Consider the following 23,948-nt stretch of genomic DNA (forward strand, 5'->3'; position numbering starts at 1 on the left):
ATACAATTGGAGACTGATATGACAGCATGTGCAGTCAGTTTTAGGATTAAATTACATGTAGACGTAAGTAACCTTAAGCCAACGGTGAGACTGAAACCTGATATGTGGGTGTGCTCACACTATTTGAGAAGCGCTAGGAGTTAACTTAAGCTAACACTAACTTTTTGCCTAAGCTGACATTAATATTTTTAGCCCACGGTAGTTGTGTTAGCTGTGGAGGAGAAAAGTAGGGAGTGAATGGAGGGAGCGTTGACAAGAGTTGCTGAGGGTGAGAGGCGCCGGGCGGGTGTGGGGATACTCACGAGCCCCCGGCTGAGCGCATTTTGTTGGAGTTCTCCCCGGAGAGCGAGAGGGTCGCCTCTCTGCGTCTTCGGGTTGCGGAGGGGAAAACTCTGACTGTTGTTTGTGCTTATGCACCAAACAGCAGTTGGGAATAATCGGCCTTCTTGGAGTCTCTGGGTGGTGTCCTGGAAGCGATACCACCTGGGGACTCCATAGTTCTCCTGGGGGACTTCAACGCTCACGTAGGCAACCATGGAGAAACTTGGGGGGGAGTGATTGGGAGGAATGGCCTACCCGATCTGAACCCGAGTGGTGTCTTGCTATTGGGCTTTCGTGTTAGTCATGGATTGACCATAACGAACACCGTGTTCAAGAATAAGGCTGCTCATAAGTGTACCTGCTACCAGAGCACCTTAGGTCAAAGGTCGATGATCGACTTCATAGTCGTATCATCAGATCTGCGCGGCCGTATGTTTTGGACACTCGGGTGAAGAGAGGAGCAGAGCTGTCAACTGATCACCACCTGGTAGTGAGTTGGATCCGATGGCGAGGAAGGCTGCCGGACAGACCTGGCAAACCCAAACGTGTAGTGTGGGTGAACTGGGAGCCTCTGGCGGAGGACCCTGTCCATGGGCTTTTCAACTTCCACCTCCGGAAGAGCTTCTCCTGCATCCTGGGGGAGGTTGGGGGAGGTTGGGGACATGGCGTCCGAGTGGTCCGTGTTCAAAGCCTTCATTGCAGAAGCGGCTGTTCGGAGCTGTGGCCTGAAGGTCACTGATGCATGTCGCGGCGGCAACCCAAGAACCCGCTTGGTGGACACCGGCGGTGAGGGAAGCCGTCAGGCTGAAGAAGGAGGCCTTTCGGGCTTGGCTTGCTCGGGGGTCTCCTGAAGCAGCCGACGGGTACCGGTTGGCCAAAAGGGCGGCGTCTGCGGCAGTCGCGGAAGCAAAAACTCGGGTCTGGGAGGAGTTCGGGGAGGCTACGGAGGAGGACTTTCGGATGGCCTCAAGGAGGTTCTGGCAAACCATCCGGCGCCTCAGGAAGGGAAGGCAGGGATTTGCTCAGGTTGTGCACAGTCGGGGCTGAGAACTGTTGACCCGTCCAGAGAATATTGTCGGGCGGTGGAAGGAGCACTTTGAGGAACTCCTGAACCCGGTAAACACGTCCTCTGTGAGGGAGGCAGAGCCTGAAGACTTGGGCGAATCTTCGTCCATATCGGTGGCAGAGGTCGTGGAGGTAGTTAAGGAGCTCCTTGGTGGCAAGGCGCCAGGTGTGGACGAGATTCGCCCTGAGATGCTGAAGGCTCTGGACATTGTTGGACCATCTTGGTTGACACATCCCTACAATGTCGCGTGGGCATCGGGTACGGTACCTGCGGAGTGGCAGACCGGGATGGTGGTCCCCATTTTCAAAAAGGGGGACCGGAGAGTGTGCTCCAACTACAGGGGTGTCACACTTCTCAGCCGGATGTGACTTTGAAGCCTCTGGCTCTTGATTTACTTGCGATGCCTGCATCTCAGGCTTTTGCTGAATGAGTGTTCAGCATTACGGGTGACTTGACGAGCGCCCGTAGCAAAAGGGCAAGGGTAATCTCGGAGAGAAGCGCCTTTCTAAAGCCAAACCGAGATAAGAGAGGGAAAAAAAACAAGACAGAGATAGGCTTAATTGTTAGTGCCTCTGTGCTGCAATCATGTCCATTTTTCCCGTCTCAACATTTTTATATTTTTCTACACTGTTTTAAATGGCGTACGTTTGAGAAAGGTTCTTGTAAATCGTGAAAATGGGTGTTGCACAGTTAAATGGTTTGATTGTTGTTTCGATGGCCCATGAATGTCCTTATAACAAATACTGATTAGCAAAAGTGGGCACAGACTTAAGTTTTGATGCCTTTAAACAAATGTTGAATTGAAATGGGTGTGTGATTAAATGTGTCGGCAAGATTTTGATGCCCTAGTAAGAAAATACTAAGTTAAAATGGGCATGACAGTTAAGCTGTTATGATCTTCTTTTGATGCCTTGAGAAGATTGGAGCTGAATTCTTTCAGGTTGCAAGTGATGAAACTTAAAACAGAAATATATTTGTTGCCCTTTCATAAAAGTGTACAAAGAGAAGACGAAGGTGCTGAAAATATTCGTCCATCTGTACTTGTCAGCCAGTGAAAATATAATATCAACAATGTCAATGAACCCAATGTCAGAGAATCAAACCTGACTAACGTCGCAATATAACACTAACTATGGATTGTTATTCATGTTCTATTAAACCAACATAGGAAGCAGTGAGTGACCATGTATCTTATCGGAATAATGTTACCTGTGAGTAAGACAGTGTTTCCGCCCAGTTTCGAACTGGGGACCTTTCGCGTGTGAGGCGAACGTGATAACCACTACACTACAGAAACCGTTGGCCAGTGATGCGTTCAAGGACGTAGGACAAAGCTGCGATGATATCATAAGGTCAAATTTTAACCGATTTTTATCCCGACCAGCAAAGATATGATCCCATGGGTACCGATGGGGGATTAGCTCAAACGGTAGAGCGCTCGCTTAGCATGCGAGAGGTAGCGGGATCAATGCCCGCATCCTCCAATGTGTTTACTACTCGAACAACAGATAACATTAGTTCTTGCTGCACTTCCAATTGGAACATAGGTCAATTGTAGTGTCTATCGATACACTGATGTTCAGTCATGTGTTTCGCCTGTGAGAAGGTGAGAGGTGCGACCACATAAGAAAGTTGGTCCAGTGTTAAAAGTTAGACCACACCCTGTCCTATGCGTTTGCCAGAAGAGGCAGCACCGAGTTGTGCTTAGTAGTATGACACGTTTATGCACTTCTGCACTGAACTTGCATCAAGTATAGCATGTCAAGGAGGGTAGCCCAAATGGTAGAGCACTCGCTTAGCATACGAGAGGTAGCGGGATCAGTGCCTGCGTCCTCCAAAATGTTAGTTGAAAATAAGCAAACACTGATTCAAACAATTACATTTACTGTAAAATCGAGATTCATTTCTGTTCTATTGAACCAACATAGGAAGCAGTGAGTGAGCATGTATTTTACCAGAATAATGTTACCTGTGAGTAAAAGAGTGTTTCCGCCCAGTTTCGAACTGGGGACCTTTCGCGTGTTAGGCGAACGTGATAACCACTACACTACGGAAACCAGTGGTTGGTGATGTGTTCAAGGACGGAGCACAAAGCTGCGATCATATCATAAGGTCAAACTTCGAAGATATTTCTGTCCCGACTGCCATTCCAGAAAGATAGACTTCTAAACAAGAAACCGGGAACCTTCTTCACTCCCCGTCGGGGAATCGAACCCCGGTCTTCCGCGTGACAGGCGGAGATACTGTCCGCTATACTAACGAGGAAGTTGAAGGTAATCATGTGACCACACTCAGCCAATCACACTTTCAGTGTCTCCAGTCACACTATGGCTGTCATACATTTTTTAGCCACTAACAGCATTTTAGAGATGCTGTTTGACCACTTTGGAACACACCTGAAGACCCGCCATCCTGTGGTGTCTGACAAGGTAAATATACAATTGGAGACTGATATGACAGCATGTGCAGTCAGTTTTAGGATTAAATTACATGTAGACGTAAGTAACCTTAAGCCAACGGTGAGACTGAAACCTGATATGTGGGTGTGCTCACACTATTTGAGAAGCGCTAGGAGTTAACTTAAGCTAACACTAACTTTTTGCCTAAGCTGACATTAATATTTTTAGCCCACGGTAGTTGTGTTAGCTGTGGAGGAGAAAAGTAGGGAGTGAATGGAGGGAGCGTTGACAAGAGTTGCTGAGGGTGAGAGGCGCCGGGCGGGTGTGGGGATACTCACGAGCCCCCGGCTGAGCGCATTTTGTTGGAGTTCTCCCCGGAGAGCGAGAGGGTCGCCTCTCTGCGTCTTCGGGTTGCGGAGGGGAAAACTCTGACTGTTGTTTGTGCTTATGCACCAAACAGCAGTTGGGAATAATCGGCCTTCTTGGAGTCTCTGGGTGGTGTCCTGGAAGCGATACCACCTGGGGACTCCATAGTTCTCCTGGGGGACTTCAACGCTCACGTAGGCAACCATGGAGAAACTTGGGGGGGAGTGATTGGGAGGAATGGCCTACCCGATCTGAACCCGAGTGGTGTCTTGCTATTGGGCTTTCGTGTTAGTCATGGATTGACCATAACGAACACCGTGTTCAAGAATAAGGCTGCTCATAAGTGTACCTGCTACCAGAGCACCTTAGGTCAAAGGTCGATGATCGACTTCATAGTCGTATCATCAGATCTGCGCGGCCGTATGTTTTGGACACTCGGGTGAAGAGAGGAGCAGAGCTGTCAACTGATCACCACCTGGTAGTGAGTTGGATCCGATGGCGAGGAAGGCTGCCGGACAGACCTGGCAAACCCAAACGTGTAGTGTGGGTGAACTGGGAGCCTCTGGCGGAGGACCCTGTCCATGGGCTTTTCAACTTCCACCTCCGGAAGAGCTTCTCCTGCATCCTGGGGGAGGTTGGGGGAGGTTGGGGACATGGCGTCCGAGTGGTCCGTGTTCAAAGCCTTCATTGCAGAAGCGGCTGTTCGGAGCTGTGGCCTGAAGGTCACTGATGCATGTCGCGGCGGCAACCCAAGAACCCGCTTGGTGGACACCGGCGGTGAGGGAAGCCGTCAGGCTGAAGAAGGAGGCCTTTCGGGCTTGGCTTGCTCGGGGGTCTCCTGAAGCAGCCGACGGGTACCGGTTGGCCAAAAGGGCGGCGTCTGCGGCAGTCGCGGAAGCAAAAACTCGGGTCTGGGAGGAGTTCGGGGAGGCTACGGAGGAGGACTTTCGGATGGCCTCAAGGAGGTTCTGGCAAACCATCCGGCGCCTCAGGAAGGGAAGGCAGGGATTTGCTCAGGTTGTGCACAGTCGGGGCTGAGAACTGTTGACCCGTCCAGAGAATATTGTCGGGCGGTGGAAGGAGCACTTTGAGGAACTCCTGAACCCGGTAAACACGTCCTCTGTGAGGGAGGCAGAGCCTGAAGACTTGGGCGAATCTTCGTCCATATCGGTGGCAGAGGTCGTGGAGGTAGTTAAGGAGCTCCTTGGTGGCAAGGCGCCAGGTGTGGACGAGATTCGCCCTGAGATGCTGAAGGCTCTGGACATTGTTGGACCATCTTGGTTGACACATCCCTACAATGTCGCGTGGGCATCGGGTACGGTACCTGCGGAGTGGCAGACCGGGATGGTGGTCCCCATTTTCAAAAAGGGGGACCGGAGAGTGTGCTCCAACTACAGGGGTGTCACACTTCTCAGCCGGATGTGACTTTGAAGCCTCTGGCTCTTGATTTACTTGCGATGCCTGCATCTCAGGCTTTTGCTGAATGAGTGTTCAGCATTACGGGTGACTTGACGAGCGCCCGTAGCAAAAGGGCAAGGGTAATCTCGGAGAGAAGCGCCTTTCTAAAGCCAAACCGAGATAAGAGAGGGAAAAAAAACAAGACAGAGATAGGCTTAATTGTTAGTGCCTCTGTGCTGCAATCATGTCCATTTTTCCCGTCTCAACATTTTTATATTTTTCTACACTGTTTTAAATGGCGTACGTTTGAGAAAGGTTCTTGTAAATCGTGAAAATGGGTGTTGCACAGTTAAATGGTTTGATTGTTGTTTCGATGGCCCATGAATGTCCTTATAACAAATACTGATTAGCAAAAGTGGGCACAGACTTAAGTTTTGATGCCTTTAAACAAATGTTGAATTGAAATGGGTGTGTGATTTGATTAAATGTGTCGGCAAGATTTTGATGCCCTAGTAAGAAAATACTAAGTTAAAATGGGCATGACAGTTAAGCTGTTATGATCTTCTTGCTGTTAGTGACAGTGACAGTGAACATTGTAAGTTGAAAGGATTACTAATGTTTATGTAATAGTTTGTTGGAGTGGTATGAGATACTCCACTGTCTATGACTTATATATGTTATTATGTTGGCTCACCAAAAAGTCAATAATCTATTATTTGGTGTTTTACACAGCATCTCAAGCATTAAGCAGAAGCACAGCAGTGATTGAGACACAACTTCAAAATGTTGATGCTGGTGAGCATTACAATAGCAAAGTAGTAGCAATGTAATTATACGTCTTATATAAGATTTGAATCAAATCCATCCACTTTATGTTTTGTATTATATAATTTTCACAAAAACAATTGAGGAAAAAAGTAATTCTTAAAGATCTATATGTTTTTGCTTTGTACAGGAGCAGTCAGTGAAGCACCAAGCAGCAGCACTGTAATTCTTCAGACACCACCTCAAACGGTTGAACAGGTGAGTATTATACATTTTGTATTATATATAGGAATATACATTCATTCTATTATATATATATATATATATTATATTATATATATATATATAATATATATATAACTCGTGAGAAAAGCATACACAATTACTTAAACAATCAATACATCATGTTATGGTCATTTGTTGCAATAAAAGAAAGAGTAAAAAAAAAAATCTTGGTTGTTCTTCAAAAATATGGTACAATTTAGTGTTTTAGTTTGTTGCTCACTGTGTGCATTATCTTTATTTAATGCCAGAATGCAAATTATGCATACTTATCATACTTTGAAAAACAAATATATTTTCTGCATTTATAGAAATATTGAATCACAGTAAAAAAATAAATAAATAAAATTTATTTGTCCTGTCATTGACATCTTGTGTATTTTAATCTCTTACAGAAGGACCCAGCACCAGCAGTCTCAATACAATCCGCCAGCCTACAGGCGCTCCATCAACATCAACAGATGTATGTGAGCCCATCTCAGCAGCCCCCATTGATCCCGCTGATTGGCCACTCAACTTGTCTGATTCAGAGAGGACTGAATTGGTTAGTCGAGGACCACCTGTAATAAGGTCAGACTTCTCGTTCCCCAAAAACAGGATGGAAGGAGCACTTTGAGGAACTCCTGAACCCGGTAAACACGTCCTCTGTGAGGGAGGCAGAGCCTGAAGACTTGGGCGAATCTTCGTCCATATCGGTGGCAGAGGTCGTGAGGTAGTTAAGGAGCTCCTTGGTGGCAAGGCGCCAGGTGTGGACGAGATTCGCCCTGAGATGCTGAAGGCTCTGGACATTGTTGGACCATCTTGGTTGACACATCCCTACAATGTCGCGTGGGCATCGGGTACGGTACCTGCGGAGTGGCAGACCGGGATGGTGGTCCCCATTTTCAAAAAGGGGGACCGGAGAGTGTGCTCCAACTACAGGGGTGTCACAACTTCTCAGCCGGATGTGACTTTGAAGCCTCTGGCTCTTGATTTACTTGCGATGCCTGCATCTCAGGCTTTTGCTGAATGAGGGCAAGATTTTGATGCCCTAGTAAGAAAATACTAAGTTAAAATGGGCATGACAGTTAAGCTGTTATGATCTTCTTTTGATGCCTTGAGAAGATTGGAGCTGAATTCTTTCAGGTTGCAAGTGATGAAACTTAAAACAGAAATATATTTGTTGCCCTTTCATAAAAGTGTACAAAGAGAAGACGAAGGTGCTGAAAATATTCGTCCATCTGTACTTGTCAGCCAGTGAAAATATAATATCAACAATGTCAATGAACCCAATGTCAGAGAATCAAACCTGACTAACGTCGCAATATAACACTAACTATGGATTGTTATTCATGTTCTATTAAACCAACATAGGAAGCAGTGAGTGACCATGTATCTTATCGGAATAATGTTACCTGTGAGTAAGACAGTGTTTCCGCCCAGTTTCGAACTGGGGACCTTTCGCGTGTGAGGCGAACGTGATAACCACTACACTACAGAAACCGTTGGCCAGTGATGCGTTCAAGGACGTAGGACAAAGCTGCGATGATATCATAAGGTCAAATTTTAACCGATTTTTATCCCGACCAGCAAAGATATGATCCCATGGGTACCGATGGGGGTTAGCTCAAACGGCAGAGCGCTCGCTTAGCATGCGAGAGGTAGCGGGATCAATGCCCGCATCCTCCAATGTGTTTACTACTCGAACAACAGATAACATTAGTTCTTGCTGCACTTCCAATTGGAACATAGGTCAATTGTAGTGTCTATCGATACACTGATGTTCAGTCATGTGTTTCGCCTGTGAGAAGGTGAGAGGTGCGACCACATAAGAAAGTTGGTCCAGTGTTAAAAGTTAGACCACACCCTGTCCTATGCGTTTGCCAGAAGAGGCAGCACCGAGTTGTGCTTAGTAGTATGACACGTTTATGCACTTCTGCACTGAACTTGCATCAAGTATAGCATGTCAAGGAGGGTAGCCCAAATGGTAGAGCACTCGCTTAGCATACGAGAGGTAGCGGGATCAGTGCCTGCGTCCTCCAAAATGTTAGTTGAAAATAAGCAAACACTGATTCAAACAATTACATTTACTGTAAAATCGAGATTCATTTCTGTTCTATTGAACCAACATAGGAAGCAGTGAGTGAGCATGTATTTTACCAGAATAATGTTACCTGTGAGTAAAAGAGTGTTTCCGCCCAGTTTCGAACTGGGGACCTTTCGCGTGTTAGGCGAACGTGATAACCACTACACTACGGAAACCAGTGGTTGGTGATGTGTTCAAGGACGGAGCACAAAGCTGCGATCATATCATAAGGTCAAACTTCGAAGATATTTCTGTCCCGACTGCCATTCCAGAAAGATAGACTTCTAAACAAGAAACCGGGAACCTTCTTCACTCCCCGTCGGGGAATCGAACCCCGGTCTTCCGCGTGACAGGCGGAGATACTGTCCGCTATACTAACGAGGAAGTTGAAGGTAATCATGTGACCACACTCAGCCAATCACACTTTCAGTGTCTCCAGTCACACTATGGCTGTCATACATTTTTTAGCCACTAACAGCATTTTAGAGATGCTGTTTGACCACTTTGGAACACACCTGAAGACCCGCCATCCTGTGGTGTCTGACAAGGTAAATATACAATTGGAGACTGATATGACAGCATGTGCAGTCAGTTTTAGGATTAAATTACATGTAGACGTAAGTAACCTTAAGCCAACGGTGAGACTGAAACCTGATATGTGGGTGTGCTCACACTATTTGAGAAGCGCTAGGAGTTAACTTAAGCTAACACTAACTTTTTGCCTAAGCTGACATTAATATTTTTAGCCCACGGTAGTTGTGTTAGCTGTGGAGGAGAAAAGTAGGGAGTGAATGGAGGGAGCGTTGACAAGAGTTGCTGAGGGTGAGAGGCGCCGGGCGGGTGTGGGGATACTCACGAGCCCCCGGCTGAGCGCATTTTGTTGGAGTTCTCCCCGGAGAGCGAGAGGGTCGCCTCTCTGCGTCTTCGGGTTGCGGAGGGGAAAACTCTGACTGTTGTTTGTGCTTATGCACCAAACAGCAGTTGGGAATAATCGGCCTTCTTGGAGTCTCTGGGTGGTGTCCTGGAAGCGATACCACCTGGGGACTCCATAGTTCTCCTGGGGGACTTCAACGCTCACGTAGGCAACCATGGAGAAACTTGGGGGGGAGTGATTGGGAGGAATGGCCTACCCGATCTGAACCCGAGTGGTGTCTTGCTATTGGGCTTTCGTGTTAGTCATGGATTGACCATAACGAACACCGTGTTCAAGAATAAGGCTGCTCATAAGTGTACCTGCTACCAGAGCACCTTAGGTCAAAGGTCGATGATCGACTTCATAGTCGTATCATCAGATCTGCGCGGCCGTATGTTTTGGACACTCGGGTGAAGAGAGGAGCAGAGCTGTCAACTGATCACCACCTGGTAGTGAGTTGGATCCGATGGCGAGGAAGGCTGCCGGACAGACCTGGCAAACCCAAACGTGTAGTGTGGGTGAACTGGGAGCCTCTGGCGGAGGACCCTGTCCATGGGCTTTTCAACTTCCACCTCCGGAAGAGCTTCTCCTGCATCCTGGGGGAGGTTGGGGGAGGTTGGGGACATGGCGTCCGAGTGGTCCGTGTTCAAAGCCTTCATTGCAGAAGCGGCTGTTCGGAGCTGTGGCCTGAAGGTCACTGATGCATGTCGCGGCGGCAACCCAAGAACCCGCTTGGTGGACACCGGCGGTGAGGGAAGCCGTCAGGCTGAAGAAGGAGGCCTTTCGGGCTTGGCTTGCTCGGGGGTCTCCTGAAGCAGCCGACGGGTACCGGTTGGCCAAAAGGGCGGCGTCTGCGGCAGTCGCGGAAGCAAAAACTCGGGTCTGGGAGGAGTTCGGGGAGGCTACGGAGGAGGACTTTCGGATGGCCTCAAGGAGGTTCTGGCAAACCATCCGGCGCCTCAGGAAGGGAAGGCAGGGATTTGCTCAGGTTGTGCACAGTCGGGGCTGAGAACTGTTGACCCGTCCAGAGAATATTGTCGGGCGGTGGAAGGAGCACTTTGAGGAACTCCTGAACCCGGTAAACACGTCCTCTGTGAGGGAGGCAGAGCCTGAAGACTTGGGCGAATCTTCGTCCATATCGGTGGCAGAGGTCGTGGAGGTAGTTAAGGAGCTCCTTGGTGGCAAGGCGCCAGGTGTGGACGAGATTCGCCCTGAGATGCTGAAGGCTCTGGACATTGTTGGACCATCTTGGTTGACACATCCCTACAATGTCGCGTGGGCATCGGGTACGGTACCTGCGGAGTGGCAGACCGGGATGGTGGTCCCCATTTTCAAAAAGGGGGACCGGAGAGTGTGCTCCAACTACAGGGGTGTCACACTTCTCAGCCGGATGTGACTTTGAAGCCTCTGGCTCTTGATTTACTTGCGATGCCTGCATCTCAGGCTTTTGCTGAATGAGTGTTCAGCATTACGGGTGACTTGACGAGCGCCCGTAGCAAAAGGGCAAGGGTAATCTCGGAGAGAAGCGCCTTTCTAAAGCCAAACCGAGATAAGAGAGGGAAAAAAAACAAGACAGAGATAGGCTTAATTGTTAGTGCCTCTGTGCTGCAATCATGTCCATTTTTCCCGTCTCAACATTTTTATATTTTTCTACACTGTTTTAAATGGCGTACGTTTGAGAAAGGTTCTTGTAAATCGTGAAAATGGGTGTTGCACAGTTAAATGGTTTGATTGTTGTTTCGATGGCCCATGAATGTCCTTATAACAAATACTGATTAGCAAAAGTGGGCACAGACTTAAGTTTTGATGCCTTTAAACAAATGTTGAATTGAAATGGGTGTGTGATTAAATGTGTCGGCAAGATTTTGATGCCCTAGTAAGAAAATACTAAGTTAAAATGGGCATGACAGTTAAGCTGTTATGATCTTCTTTTGATGCCTTGAGAAGATTGGAGCTGAATTCTTTCAGGTTGCAAGTGATGAAACTTAAAACAGAAATATATTTGTTGCCCTTTCATAAAAGTGTACAAAGAGAAGACGAAGGTGCTGAAAATATTCGTCCATCTGTACTTGTCAGCCAGTGAAAATATAATATCAACAATGTCAATGAACCCAATGTCAGAGAATCAAACCTGACTAACGTCGCAATATAACACTAACTATGGATTGTTATTCATGTTCTATTAAACCAACATAGGAAGCAGTGAGTGACCATGTATCTTATCGGAATAATGTTACCTGTGAGTAAGACAGTGTTTCCGCCCAGTTTCGAACTGGGGACCTTTCGCGTGTGAGGCGAACGTGATAACCACTACACTACAGAAACCGTTGGCCAGTGATGCGTTCAAGGACGTAGGACAAAGCTGCGATGATATCATAAGGTCAAATTTTAACCGATTTTTATCCCGACCAGCAAAGATATGATCCCATGGGTACCAATGGGGGATTAGCTCAAACGGTAGAGCGCTCGCTTAGCATAAGATGGGACCCAATCTTTGCGCCCCCGGCACATGCGAAAAAGACGCAAATGACGTTTAAAGGAGGCGAGTTTTCACGGAAAAGTGAATGGAGGATGCTCCAGTAACATTTCAGCATACTTCGGTTCAGAGATTAAAAACGACGTGTATACCAGAGTCTGATTCCATCCCACGATCTTTGTTTGAAGCAGACGCTCGTGCCTGTAACAATAGGAACTATTGTTTAGTTCCATGTTGACACACGGACTTGTTTTTATGTGACACCGCCCGAGTTATCAGACCGAGCTGAATGAACCTTTCACGCCACAGTTTTATTAAAGTCTATCACCCGGTTGGGTTGAAACAGTACTAAGTGTGTACGCTTCTTGAGAAGATAGAACAGACTATAACAGTTCCATTCTTCCGCGACATTGTATCCATTATATAGTCCCACCCAATAGAGCAGATTCTTTCATCCATAACATTTCAGCTATGCAAGATATATTTGCTTCCTGGATTGTTTAACAATGTTACACTGTTTTGACAAACTGTTTCCAAACCTTTATTTATTTGTCAATAAATATAACGTTTATTTGGCAATAAAGTCTATATAATGTGTACTCGGTCTGGAGAAGTGACTGTGCACAATGCAAATAGTTTAAAATGAGATATAATTACTGTCTAGTCAATTTGAAGCATACATAGTTTATTATAAATTATTTATTTGAGCCTACTATTTGTTATTAATGTAACAATAGTGTAAATGTATTTGTAATAGCCTCTGAATGAACCTGAGTCAGAGTTCATATGAGGAGCATGCACCTGCCCTGACCTTCCTCTGACCCCCAGGAGCCTGGTGTTCAAAGACAAGCTGCTGTGATTTACAGTGCCCCTGACCTCAGTTAAGTAAACACTGCACACTCCAGTCTTCAGGCAATTAAAAGCAAAGCGATGAATAGGAATCTTTGAACAGCATTTATTTACAAAAACAAAGTAAAGACATCACACACTTCCACCGATAAACAACAATAAACAATGTGGAAATATAATACAGTATACTGAGTAATATAAATGAAATAAAGACAACACCATGCAAACTATATACAAATAAACAATATCAACAGTATTTACACATAGTTATGGTTATATTTACAAGTGTGTGTCCACCTCCAGATTAGGGGGGTGGGTTTCCTGGTTTCTTCTGCTGGCGCTGTTCTGCCAGCCACTCCTCTAAAGATTTGCCACCTGAGAAAGTGGGGCAAAAAGTGGCACTCCCGAAGCGGCTATGGCCAAACTCTTTTGTTTTGGGCTGCCCACACTTGGTGCACTTGTTGAATGCCACATTACGCACATACTTTCTTTTGTGGGCTCCACTGGCCTCCTCTTCTGCCCTGCGTCGCCTGTTCCTCTGTGTGAAGCGGGACACAGACACAGAGGCAGTGGGAGCAGGAGCTACTGGTGCAGCAGGAAACACTGGAGTTGGAGCCAGGACAGGAGCTGCAGAGGGGCTACCTGCACTTGCTCCCATGACCACCGGCACAGGGTTCACTATAAAGGATGGGGGCAGTGGTGCAGGAGCTGGGAGAGGAGGAGGAGGAGGAGGAGCTGCTGGTGCGATGGGCCGAACAACTGTGGCACTAGCAGGTCGTCTGCCCGGCCGCAGCTTAAGAGCCTGTCCCGCTCTGTTTGGAGGAAGGACAAACTCATGTCGGGGCCCTGATGTGGAGGGAGCCTCATTCAGCCTTTCCCGCGGAGCAGGAAGCTGTGAAGTGGCCACAGCAATGCGGTCTTCTGCAGCAAGACCCTGGGTAAGGACACTCAGCTCCTGGGTGTTCTCCCTTCGATTAAACCTGCAAACATACAATTTTAATCATTAAATGACTGCTGTACTTTTCAAATGTCAATTTTTGAAACTATTGTGCTTACCACTGAGTAAGAGTCCTCTGATTCAGTACAAAAAGTTGAAGAGAGGTGGCCTCCATCAGGGTGTGGCAGTTCAGCACCAGGTCTCGGATGTGGTGGTAGTCATTTAACACCTTTGTCCACCGAGGAAGGCGGACTCCATCCTTCTTAGTTGGAGACTTGTGCAGTGCACAAAGCTTGATGCACATGGTCTCAACTAAGCGACTAGTGCTGGGCCACTGAGCCGGCCCTCCTGGATGACCAATCAGGCACCTCTTCACACTGTCCACACCCGGTGTCACTCCTGTGTTCATGGGGGCCTTGAAGCGTCCGTGGGCGAGCTTGGGCTGGTGTCTGGGCTGATACTGGATCCTCCTCTTGTCCCCATCAGGAAGAGCACTCCACAGGCGGATGACCTCTGTGACCTGCTGCTCGTCCAGGTAGAGTGCCTGACGGATGGACACCAGGTACTCGGCCAAATTCTGGACCTTATCCCACCCAGCGATGCCATCGGGTCCAAGAACTGCAGCCTGCAAAAAAGAAGTATTAAAATATAAAACACAGCATGTGAAATCTCAAAGGATAAAAGCAAATAAAAAGTACCAATGAGTAGCCTACTTACGGGAGCCTGGAGTGCATCACTGGACCCAGTTGATGTTGTAGGGTCAGAGGCTGCACTCGGCTCGGCAGAAGGGTGTAGAGGAGGCCCGGCAGGGTGCTGCAGAGGATGGTCCAGAAGAGGCTCGGCAGGGCGCTGTGTAGGAGGGTTCAGAGGAGGCCCAGCAGGGTGCTGAAGAGGAGGGTGCACAGGAGGCCCGGCAGGACGTTGAGGAGAAGGCCCAGGAGGTTGCTGTGGTGGAGGCAGGCTTTGGCTGGATGTGGATGGCTGTGGTGAGGGTGGTCCTGATGCAGAGTTAGAGGGGTTGAAGGCCTGGGGGCTACTGCTGTGAACTGGGACAGTCTCAGAGGGGTCATAGAGGACGGGCACTGTGATGTCCTCAGGTTCCTCCTCCACAAAGCCTTCATCCTGCACCTCCTCATCATCCATCTGCTCCACCAGTCGATCCTCTTCCACCTGGTTATCCATGACAGTCAGGGATTTACCTGACTGACTGTACAGGTATTCCATACCTATCAGCTCCCCTGCAAAAGAGCACACATACAAAGTACAATACACCTTACTATAATGAAGTATTTGAAAAAAAGTATTGAAATACACACTCAAACTCTCCATATTAGTGATAATGTTTTGTTGCAAGAAATAAGAATCCCATAGATGTATTTCAGGATGAACCTGTATAATACATCTGTTTCTGTTAACATATCTGAGTTAACATGAATAATTCTTGCCTGTGTATGCCCCAGGAGGTCGGTAGCGCTCGTCCAAGGACCTCTTCAGGACCTTGCGGCTCAGCTGGTCCATTGCCTCCCTCTCAGAGCTGCTGTAGGTCCTCAGATCAGACTTTCCCCTTACTGCCTCCTCCATCCGGTCATCGTTCCAGCGCATCAGGCCTTCCAGGAGATAGGCCTGGAAGTGCGAGTCACTGGCACTGGTCCCTGGAGGTTAAACAAAGAAAAATAAAATACATGTACTCTATATTTCAGAACAAAAATCGTCAACTTTAAAATGGCAGTTTGCCTGAAAAAATAACCCACCTGGGATGAAGCGATTTAAATGGAGGTGGAAGGACTCCAACGAAGTGGAGCCACGAGCACACCGGTAGCAGCAGAGCTCCACACCACCCTTCTTCAGTGTGCCTGTCTTCATGTACAGAGGGAAGCGCTCTGGGTCCTGAATACAGGTGATGTGTCTCTGCTGGTCTATCCAGACCTGCTGGATACGCTCGTGGTCCAGCAGTGGTACTCCCAGAGTGTCCCTCCCCTTCTCACTGTCCATCTCATCAATGAGCGCCTTAATCCTCCTGGTGGTCTCCTCCACTCCTCTGGTCCTCTTGCGGCAGTGCAGCGCCAGCTCCTTCCGGCTGATCAGCTTATCCAGGGCCTTCTCTGAGACTGGACGAACTCCTCTGGCCAGTAGCTCCCCCTGTTTGGCCAGCCAAAGAGCAGCCACATCATCTGGGTCCAGCTCAAAGATGCATTTGGAAAGTCGAGCCATGAAGGTGCCATAGAGCTGATGAGCCTCCGTTGTGACCCCTGCTGCAAAACGCCTCATGAAGTGCCAAATGTCCAGGCGCACTTGGAGCTCATTCCACTCTGCAAACATGGCTTTTACCTGAGACTGTCCATGTGCATGTGGGCTGCAGCAGTCTCTGTCCACGTACATGACAGCAGGTGGTGCCACTCCTGCCTCCCTGTACCTCTTCATGAGACCTGCTGCCATAGGCCACAGTCCATGCCCCTCTGCAGCTGTGAGCACTGACACCAAAACCTGGCCGTGCTCATTGCCCACGTTAGTGCACCAGCCAGCAGTGTTGGCAGCAGAACCGGCAAGTTTTTTGGTAACCTATATAAAAAAACAGTGAAATAAACAAATGTAACAAAAATATAAGATAAATGCACACTCACAGAATCATTCAAACTTGACTTTTTTTTTTTTTTTACCCTTTTGGTGGAATCCACCTTGAGGACGGAGCCAAAGACGGAGGTTATTTTGGCCTTGACCTCGGGTAGCCGCGAGAGGACGTCCCTGGCATACACAGACAACAGCCACTTAGGTTTAGGGAGGGGCGGGAGGGGCGGAGGCTCAGAGAACACTGGAGGTTCAATGATGGAGGAGTCAGCGAAAGGCTCACAGGCAGTGAAGTACTCAAACGTACGGCATGTCCATGCTGCACTGTGCACCTCTTGCAGCTTTTTGTAAAGCTGCGTGACACTGTTGCCCTGGGTCCTCTCCCGCATCATTATGACCACACGGTAGTCACACGAGTACCTACAAACAGTCAAAAAATTCTGTTCAATGTCACATCTTATTATTTTAATGTTAATGGCAGTAAAGCAATGTATTCTATTGTATACAGTACAAACACATTATCGTACACTGTACATCGTACATGAATGTGTTATACCTGTATGTCAGAATGGCGGGGAATTTTCTGCGGTGTCCCATGTCGAGCTGTCCCAGGATGTCCTCAGACCAGGCTGGATACTTCTTCTTGCACCCCTTGCACTCTAGATACTCTGTGGCCATATCATACCACCCATCTATGTCCAGAACCTTGCGCACAGTGCAGCAGAGCCCAGCGGCTGTCAACTTGTGGTTATTGCAGGCTGGCTGGACACAGACGAGTGGGATGGAGCACATCTTCAGGGGCATCCAGAGGAACAGAGGGCGGCAGAAGAAGAGGTCAGGAGAGGCAGGAGGCTGAGTGAAGATGGTCGGGAGCTGGGGAGGGAGTTGGGATTTGGTATCAGCTCTGGCTTCCCTGTTTTAGCGCTGACCCTGAACAGAGTCTTCCTGAATGATGGGAGGTGTTCATTCCAGTGGACAGGAAGCTCTGCAGGGGGATGGACCACTGGGCCAGGAGTCCTCACAGCTGGAGGAGCAGGGGCCGGGGCCAGGGCAGGAACAGGGGCGCGAGCAGGCTCTCTTGAGGCAGCAGTGGCTGCGCAAGAAGAGACAAAACAATTAGTTTATTGTTTTTATGTAAAGATTTTCACTGCATGTCTTTCTCAGCACTGCTGGACAGCCACTACGACTACAACCATTAGTAGAAAGCATGTCTGATTAGTAGCAAGGCGACATGATGATGAAACACTGGAGTTATGGAAGGAAGCTGTGAATATCATCCTGTTTTTCACCCAAGCACTATTAGGTCAAATACAAAAAGAAAAGTGGGATGGGATCAGCCAAGTATGAAGCAAAGCAGCTCTAACACATACTGTGAGCACCTCTAAGCTACAACATTCTGCAACCACACTTAGGGAAGGTGTGAGATGAAGAATGGAGGTGTGAGATGAGGAATGAGCTTTGGTCAGTGATTGTGACAAAAATGAAAGAAATACAGTTTACATACACCTTTAAGTTCCCTTTTTGCTTTGATGAAGTGCACTCAAAGAGTAAATGTAGCTTGACACTTGATAAGTGCCATTTCTCTGTATTGTAAAAGAAAAGAACATTTAATGTAATTAAAAAAATATTTTTATTTTATTAAATTGTTTGTGAAACATTGTTTGGGATTAGATACCTTGAGGAAGTTGTTCCTCAGCCTGTGAGGCCACCATCACCATCTCCTGGTCGTCTTCCTCCTCAAAAAAATCCCCAGCAGCAGTGTCTGTAAAATAATATAGAAAACTAAGCACATGTCACCAGCACACCTGTACACATAAACTGATACTCACCACAGGTAAAGAGCTGTCTCTGGGCTGTGGACTGTGACGAAGGGGGGCAACGTGGCACTGCAGCTGTGATTTAAAACAGACGTCTGTAAGTTTGATATACTGAATATAAACTGTAATAATTTTAATGCTTGCAAATCACCTTAGTACTTACAGGGTTTGGCTAGAGACAATATTTTTTGTGCCAGCTGTGAAGCAGACAAAGGCTTCCCCCGCGCCAGCAGGGCCTTCACAGTGGCAGCAACCTGGAGCCTGCTCTGTGTTGCAGCAGGTGGAGGAGGAACAGACACAGTGGCAGTGGGCATGGTGGCAGCAGCAGACACAGCAGCAGTGGGGGCAGGTGCAGTGGCAATGGTGGTGGGCACAGGGGCTGGAGCCGAAGCCTGCCTCTTCAGCACATATGCTTTGAAGAGGGCCATGTTGGTGTTTGGCCTGGCTGTTGCCTTTTTCAGGTAGGTGATGAGAGCCTGGGCTTCCTTGCTTTGGTCCTCATACACCTCCTTCATGGACCTGCCCTTGAAGTCGCCAAACTCCACCATTAGACAGCCAGAGTCTCCGGTCCTCTGGGCCTCCTGCAGCATGGCCTGTTTTCTCTGGTACACCTCCACAGCCTCCCCTATCTCCCTGATCTGGGAGGTGTACCTGAGGAACAGGTGTTTACTGGCCGACAGCGGGTTGTCCCTCTCCTCTTCCGCCATAATGCTGCCGACCAGGTAGACCCCATAACCCAGCGCATTCTCAAGCAGCCACCGGAACCTCTGGCCCTGGTACTTCCCCAGCTGGATCCTGCAGTGAGCCAGAACCAGGAACTGGTCACCGGGATCCCCTCCGTTTTGCCTCACGAAGGCAGTGGCCTCGGCCAGAACCTCGTCCTTGCTCCTGGCTCCCCCTGCCACCACAATCTCACTCCGGTTTGCCTCTTCAGTTGGTCCCATGAGGAGTCGCCCCTGAGGAGTTTTGCGGAGCACTGGGTATGCATACATACTGCCATTCCAGAAAGATAGACTTCTAAACAAGAAACCGGGAACCTTCTTCACTCCCCGTCGGGGAATCGAACCCCGGTCTTCCGCGTAACAGGCGGAGATACTGTCCACTATACTAACGAGGAAGTTGAAGGTAATCATGTGACCACACTCAGCCAATCACACTTTCAGTATCTCCAGTCACACTATGGCTGTCATACATTTTTTAGCCACTAACAGCATTTTAGAGATGCTGTTTGACCACTTTGGAACACACCTGAAGACCCGCCATCCTGTGGTGTCTGACAAGGTAAATATACAATTGGAGACTGATATGACAGCATGTGCAGTCAGTTTTAGGATTAAATTACATGTAGACGTAAGTAACCTTAAGCCAACGGTGAGACTGAAACACATCCTCCAATGTGTTTACTACTTGAACAACAGATAACGTTAGTTCTTGCTGCACTTACAATTGGAACATAGGTCAATTGTAGTGTCTATCGATACACTGATGTTCAGTCATGTGTTTCGCCTGTGAGAAGGTGAGAGGTGCGACCACATAAGAAAGTTGGTCCAGTGTTAAAAGTTAGACCAGACCCTGTCCTATGCGTTTGCCAGAAGAGGCAGCACCGAGTTGTGCTTAGTCATATGACACGTTTATGCACTTCTGCATTGAACTTGCATCAAGTATAGCATGTCAAGGAGGGTAGCCCAAATGGTAGAGCACTCGCTTAGCATACGAGAGGTAGCGGGATCAATGCCTGCATCCTCCAAAATGATTCAAATAACTACATTTACTGTAAAATCTAGATTTATTCATGTTCTATTGAACCAACATAGGAAGCAGTGAGTGACCATGTATTTTACCAGAATAATGAACATTATTCTAATGAATAATGAACATTATTCTAATGAATAATGAACATTATTCTGGTAAAATAGGTAACATTACCTGTGAGTAAAACAGTGTTTCCGCCCAGTTTCGACCTGGGGACCTCTTGCTCCCGGGCCGCGTATAGTTAAGCTTAACTTCCTTAACTTTTCCCATTCATTCTCTATGGTAGTTCCTAACAGTACAGATGTAATATATTTTTGGCCACTATGGAGATATGGGGGCGCTGTTTCACCCTTTTTTGTAGCGCTTAAAAGCCCCCGCTTCATACTGTATGATTGCCAGTCTGCAGCATGTAATCATGTAGTCTGTTGATTTGAACTCTGAATATGACTGGAATTGATTTCGGCGATCTACATGACTTGAAGTTACTGTAATTGTGTCGGGTTTTTGTGTGTATTTTGTAAGATTTGTAACAGTTTTTAAAAGAGAAACGTGACTTTTCCCAGGGGGGTATTGTACTCAATGACATTTGCCATCTTAAAAATGTGAAAAAATAACAGCTTAACTGAGCAATATTTTCCCTGAACTAGTGTTACCAAATTACCAAATGAGTTAAGCTTTAATATTAGATTTATATTTGAGAGACTCAATGCTGAAACAATACTTGATATGAAACAACACAGGTTGATACTCAATATCTGATTAATCTGAAGAAATGTTCTCAATTTTTGTGTAATTTACAGTAAATTGAACACATTGAGTGTAAAAAATACATTAACAGTTTTACTGAGGCAGTATCTATCAGGGCATTATTTTTTGTATGTGGATATGCAATTTTATGTCTTCAAATGGAATATTTTAAATAATGTGATTAAATTTACTGTAACAGAACAAACTGCTACCCTGTGATATTTTTTGGGCCAGATATTATTATTATTATTATTTTTACCATATAATACTTAATTTTGAATTAAATGTATTTAAGTATTTAAATTAAACTATTTAAAACACAGAAAAGTTTAAATATTCTCAGTACTGTAGGGAAACTTTTATAAAGAAAGCCTTACCATTACCTGTGTGGCTTTACGTAGAGCCAAGTTTTCTTTTTACACAGAATAAAAGCATAACAATAACCATACTTTTACATAACCACAATATTTTTTGTACTCTTTCCACCCCTGGTATTATTGATTTTGGGCCAGCAAAAATATTTTCCTGTGTCTAAGAGTGTAAACAAACTTTGCAATCCACACATGTTAATTTTGATACACTCATAGAATAAATGTCATATTTGTATTGTGTTTTAGCTGTATGTTATGCTTTCTAATTGTAGACCCCTGCATATAATAATCAGCTCTTGGCAAAAATACTCTGCCATTTTCAGAATTTGTCCCAATTTACTTGTTTTCTTGTTTATAACTTTACTGCATGCTTGTGCTTTACTGTGTACATAGGAAAATGAAGAAAGGGCTCATCATTTTTCCTGGAAAGACGCCTGTGTCCTTCAGGAGGGGCCCATCAATTTAATAATAATATCACTAATAACTTTTTAGTGTGACTCAGTATTCAGCTACTTTTATGCTTTTATTTTTTTGACTATTTCGTCATTTTAACTCTTTATATTCTTGATTTTTTCCATTTCCAGCAATTATCATATTAATTACAATTATCATTTATTATCAATTATCATCAAATAGCATTCCTCATTTCTTTTTGCTCTTGATAATCTTTTATTTTAATCTATTTTGTAACCCTGTTTTGAAAAGTGCTGTATAAATAAAGTTTATTATTATGAAAAAGTTTATTCAGAGTTTCAGCAGTTTTTTTTTAACAAGAGATCTAATATTATTGTGAGAATCTATTAAATTATCACAGCAGAATGTTATTTTAAATGAGAACAATTTAATAAACAGAATACTTGAAAACATGTTAAATGTCAGCCACAGTGGTGGGAAGGCAGCACAGCAGATGGTAATAATGACTGTCATTGTTCAGCTCAGTGTCTTTTTTTAAGCATGTTTCAACAGCCTTGGTTGTCCTTTACTTTATCCTCAGGAAGGGTGGGGCCACCAGTTGACTTGAAACAATTCACAGATCTCTGCTCAACATGTGGATAACCTGCAACAACAGATAATATTCCACAGTAATATTTTACAGTAAATTGCAATCGTAAAATTACACCACAATGTACAAAATGCTTAATTACATATGTTTTTAATGTATTCTTAAAAGTGAGCAGGATTATAGAAAACACATTATATTTACTCTCTGTACTGTAATTAAGTAGCATTTTGTGTAGTTATGAGTATTTTTGTAAAATCAGTACCTTTGCTTAGATTTCAGTAATTTCTGTGGGAAACAAAAAACTTTACAATTTTTAACAGAGTCTGAGTGCTGTTTAAATGATAAATCATGTTATTGATCAATAAACTTATTAAAAATTATACACAAAGAGTGGAATGGCTAGAATACCAAAAATGTTAAGACTCAGCCCTGGTGTGACTCAGTAAATAAACCACAGAATGTTGCAAAATAATTTTATCACATATTCAGTTTGACTGTTTATTTACAAAAGCACCCTAATTTACAAATGCAAAGCAATGATGGCACATTTTGTGCACTATTGTAAGCATGAATTTATCACAAATGATGGAGGTAGAACCCAGGTGCAGAAACCAACAGGCAGGCACAGGTGCAAGTAGTGAAAAAAGGAGTTTATTTGACAAAAATCCAAAACTCTATAACAGGAACACCACAAGGGGCACGTACTCACTACTGAAAATCCTCTCCAAGAGACGTACTCACAACAGGAAGGAAACAGAGGCGGCAAGTCCAAAAACGCAGAGTCTTAAAAGGAGTTGAATCCACAAACAAAAAACCAATAACGTCAAAAGCGTTAGAATCCAACAGCGGTGAATACTCAAAAGTCCAGAGTTGGGGAAAACGGAAGGAGTGAGGGAAAAGCCATATGTTGGAAGGTCTGAACTGTGATGCTCCCACACACACTGAGGGGAGCAGAGGACTTTTAACAGAAAGGGGAAGGCAGGTGAATCGTGTTGGCTGATTACTCCACAGCTGAGTCTCGTGCTGCAATTGTCTGTCCTTCAGTAGGTAATCAGCTGAGAGAGAGGGAGACAGGGACAAACACCAGGCAGGAGCTGAAACAGCATCCTGACAGGGGCAGAAACAAAAAACCAGTCAGGAGCCGGACGGCTTCCTGACAGTACCCCCCCCTTTAACGTGTGCCTCGTGGCGCACGTACAAAACAACAAAAACAAAAAATGCCCCAGTCGGGCGGGTGGCGGGGGTTAGGCCGGAGGGCCAAAACAAAGTCAATAGTCAGGGCGACAACCAGGCACGCTAAGAATGGCAACCCAAACACTAAAACGGGGTCCCAAACAGGTCCAAAACCCAACAAAATGTTAACCAGTCCAAAACAAAGATAAGTTCAAAAGGATACTGGAGGCGGCAGTAAAGGCACTCTGGTAAAGGCGCCTGGGGACAGCCGGCGGGACCACTGGGGAACCGGCGACGATACCACTCTGGAGGCCAACCCGGACGACGACGTCGGACGAGGCGAGGAAACCCTGGTGGCCGGGCCGGGGACCGGCGGCGTCGGACGAGGCGAGGAAACTCTGGCGGCCGGAGGTGTAGGAACCCCTCAGTTATCATAGGTACAGAGGATTGCACTGGAGGGTCGCCGGCGGCTGGGACACTCTGAAGACAGGCACCGGCGAAGACGCTTTGAGAGCCGGCTGCACCGGCGGCGAAGGCGCCCTGAGGGCCGCTCTGGCGAAGGTACTCTGGAGGCCGGCAGCGAAACCACTCTGGAGGCCGGCCTGGCCGGAGACGGCGAAGGCGAGACCACTCTGGGGGACACTCGGAGGGCCGGCTGCACCGGCGGAGACACTCTGAAGGCC

General features: G+C 46.5%; 2 protein-coding genes, 1 long non-coding RNA gene and 9 other non-coding genes across 12 annotated transcripts; 2 read left to right on the top strand and 10 right to left on the bottom strand.

Annotated features, from left to right (window-relative positions):
- Window positions 1–2,611: 2,611 nt before the first annotated feature.
- trnav-cac (transfer RNA valine (anticodon CAC)) lies at window positions 2,612–2,684 on the bottom strand. Its single transcript has one exon. It is a non-coding gene; the product is annotated as a tRNA-Val (tRNA).
- Window positions 2,685–2,798: 114 nt separating this feature from the next.
- On the top strand, window positions 2,799–2,871 carry trnaa-agc (transfer RNA alanine (anticodon AGC)). The gene has a single exon. It is a non-coding gene; the product is annotated as a tRNA-Ala (tRNA).
- A 500-nt stretch (window positions 2,872–3,371) lies between these two features.
- trnav-aac (transfer RNA valine (anticodon AAC)) lies at window positions 3,372–3,444 on the bottom strand. The gene has a single exon. It is a non-coding gene; the product is annotated as a tRNA-Val (tRNA).
- A 136-nt stretch (window positions 3,445–3,580) lies between these two features.
- Window positions 3,581–3,652, bottom strand: trnad-guc (transfer RNA aspartic acid (anticodon GUC)). Its single transcript has one exon. It is a non-coding gene; the product is annotated as a tRNA-Asp (tRNA).
- A 2,461-nt stretch (window positions 3,653–6,113) lies between these two features.
- Window positions 6,114–6,578, top strand: LOC127530603 (uncharacterized). Its single transcript, XR_007937247.1, has 3 exons — window positions 6,114–6,145; window positions 6,283–6,345; window positions 6,506–6,578. It is a non-coding gene; the product is annotated as an uncharacterized LOC127530603 (long non-coding RNA).
- Window positions 6,579–8,006: 1,428 nt separating this feature from the next.
- Window positions 8,007–8,079, bottom strand: trnav-cac (transfer RNA valine (anticodon CAC)). Its single transcript has one exon. It is a non-coding gene; the product is annotated as a tRNA-Val (tRNA).
- Window positions 8,080–8,765: 686 nt separating this feature from the next.
- On the bottom strand, window positions 8,766–8,838 carry trnav-aac (transfer RNA valine (anticodon AAC)). Its single transcript has one exon. It is a non-coding gene; the product is annotated as a tRNA-Val (tRNA).
- A 136-nt stretch (window positions 8,839–8,974) lies between these two features.
- Window positions 8,975–9,046, bottom strand: trnad-guc (transfer RNA aspartic acid (anticodon GUC)). The gene has a single exon. It is a non-coding gene; the product is annotated as a tRNA-Asp (tRNA).
- Window positions 9,047–11,827: 2,781 nt separating this feature from the next.
- trnav-cac (transfer RNA valine (anticodon CAC)) lies at window positions 11,828–11,900 on the bottom strand. The gene has a single exon. It is a non-coding gene; the product is annotated as a tRNA-Val (tRNA).
- Window positions 11,901–12,986: 1,086 nt separating this feature from the next.
- LOC127530539 (proline-rich protein 12-like) lies at window positions 12,987–15,185 on the bottom strand. The gene is made up of 3 exons (XM_051937511.1): window positions 14,555–15,185; window positions 13,957–14,462; window positions 12,987–13,880 (listed from the first exon to the last, which is right to left on the bottom strand). The coding sequence occupies exons 1-3, from the start codon at window positions 15,164–15,166 to the stop codon at window positions 13,205–13,207; spliced, it is 1,794 nt and encodes a 597-aa protein (XP_051793471.1). The 5' UTR covers window positions 15,167–15,185; the 3' UTR covers window positions 12,987–13,204.
- A 77-nt stretch (window positions 15,186–15,262) lies between these two features.
- On the bottom strand, window positions 15,263–16,461 carry LOC127530646 (uncharacterized). Its single transcript, XM_051937921.1, has 2 exons — window positions 15,589–16,461; window positions 15,263–15,489 (listed from the first exon to the last, which is right to left on the bottom strand). The coding sequence occupies exons 1-2, from the start codon at window positions 16,271–16,273 to the stop codon at window positions 15,263–15,265; spliced, it is 912 nt and encodes a 303-aa protein (XP_051793881.1). The 5' UTR covers window positions 16,274–16,461.
- Window positions 16,462–19,264: 2,803 nt separating this feature from the next.
- Window positions 19,265–19,336, bottom strand: trnan-guu (transfer RNA asparagine (anticodon GUU)). Its single transcript has one exon. It is a non-coding gene; the product is annotated as a tRNA-Asn (tRNA).
- Between the last annotated feature and the right edge of the window lie 4,612 nt (window positions 19,337–23,948).

This window comes from Acanthochromis polyacanthus, chromosome 17, assembly GCF_021347895.1.
Source record: "Acanthochromis polyacanthus isolate Apoly-LR-REF ecotype Palm Island chromosome 17, KAUST_Apoly_ChrSc, whole genome shotgun sequence".
Lineage (NCBI taxonomy): Eukaryota > Metazoa > Chordata > Actinopteri > Pomacentridae > Acanthochromis > Acanthochromis polyacanthus.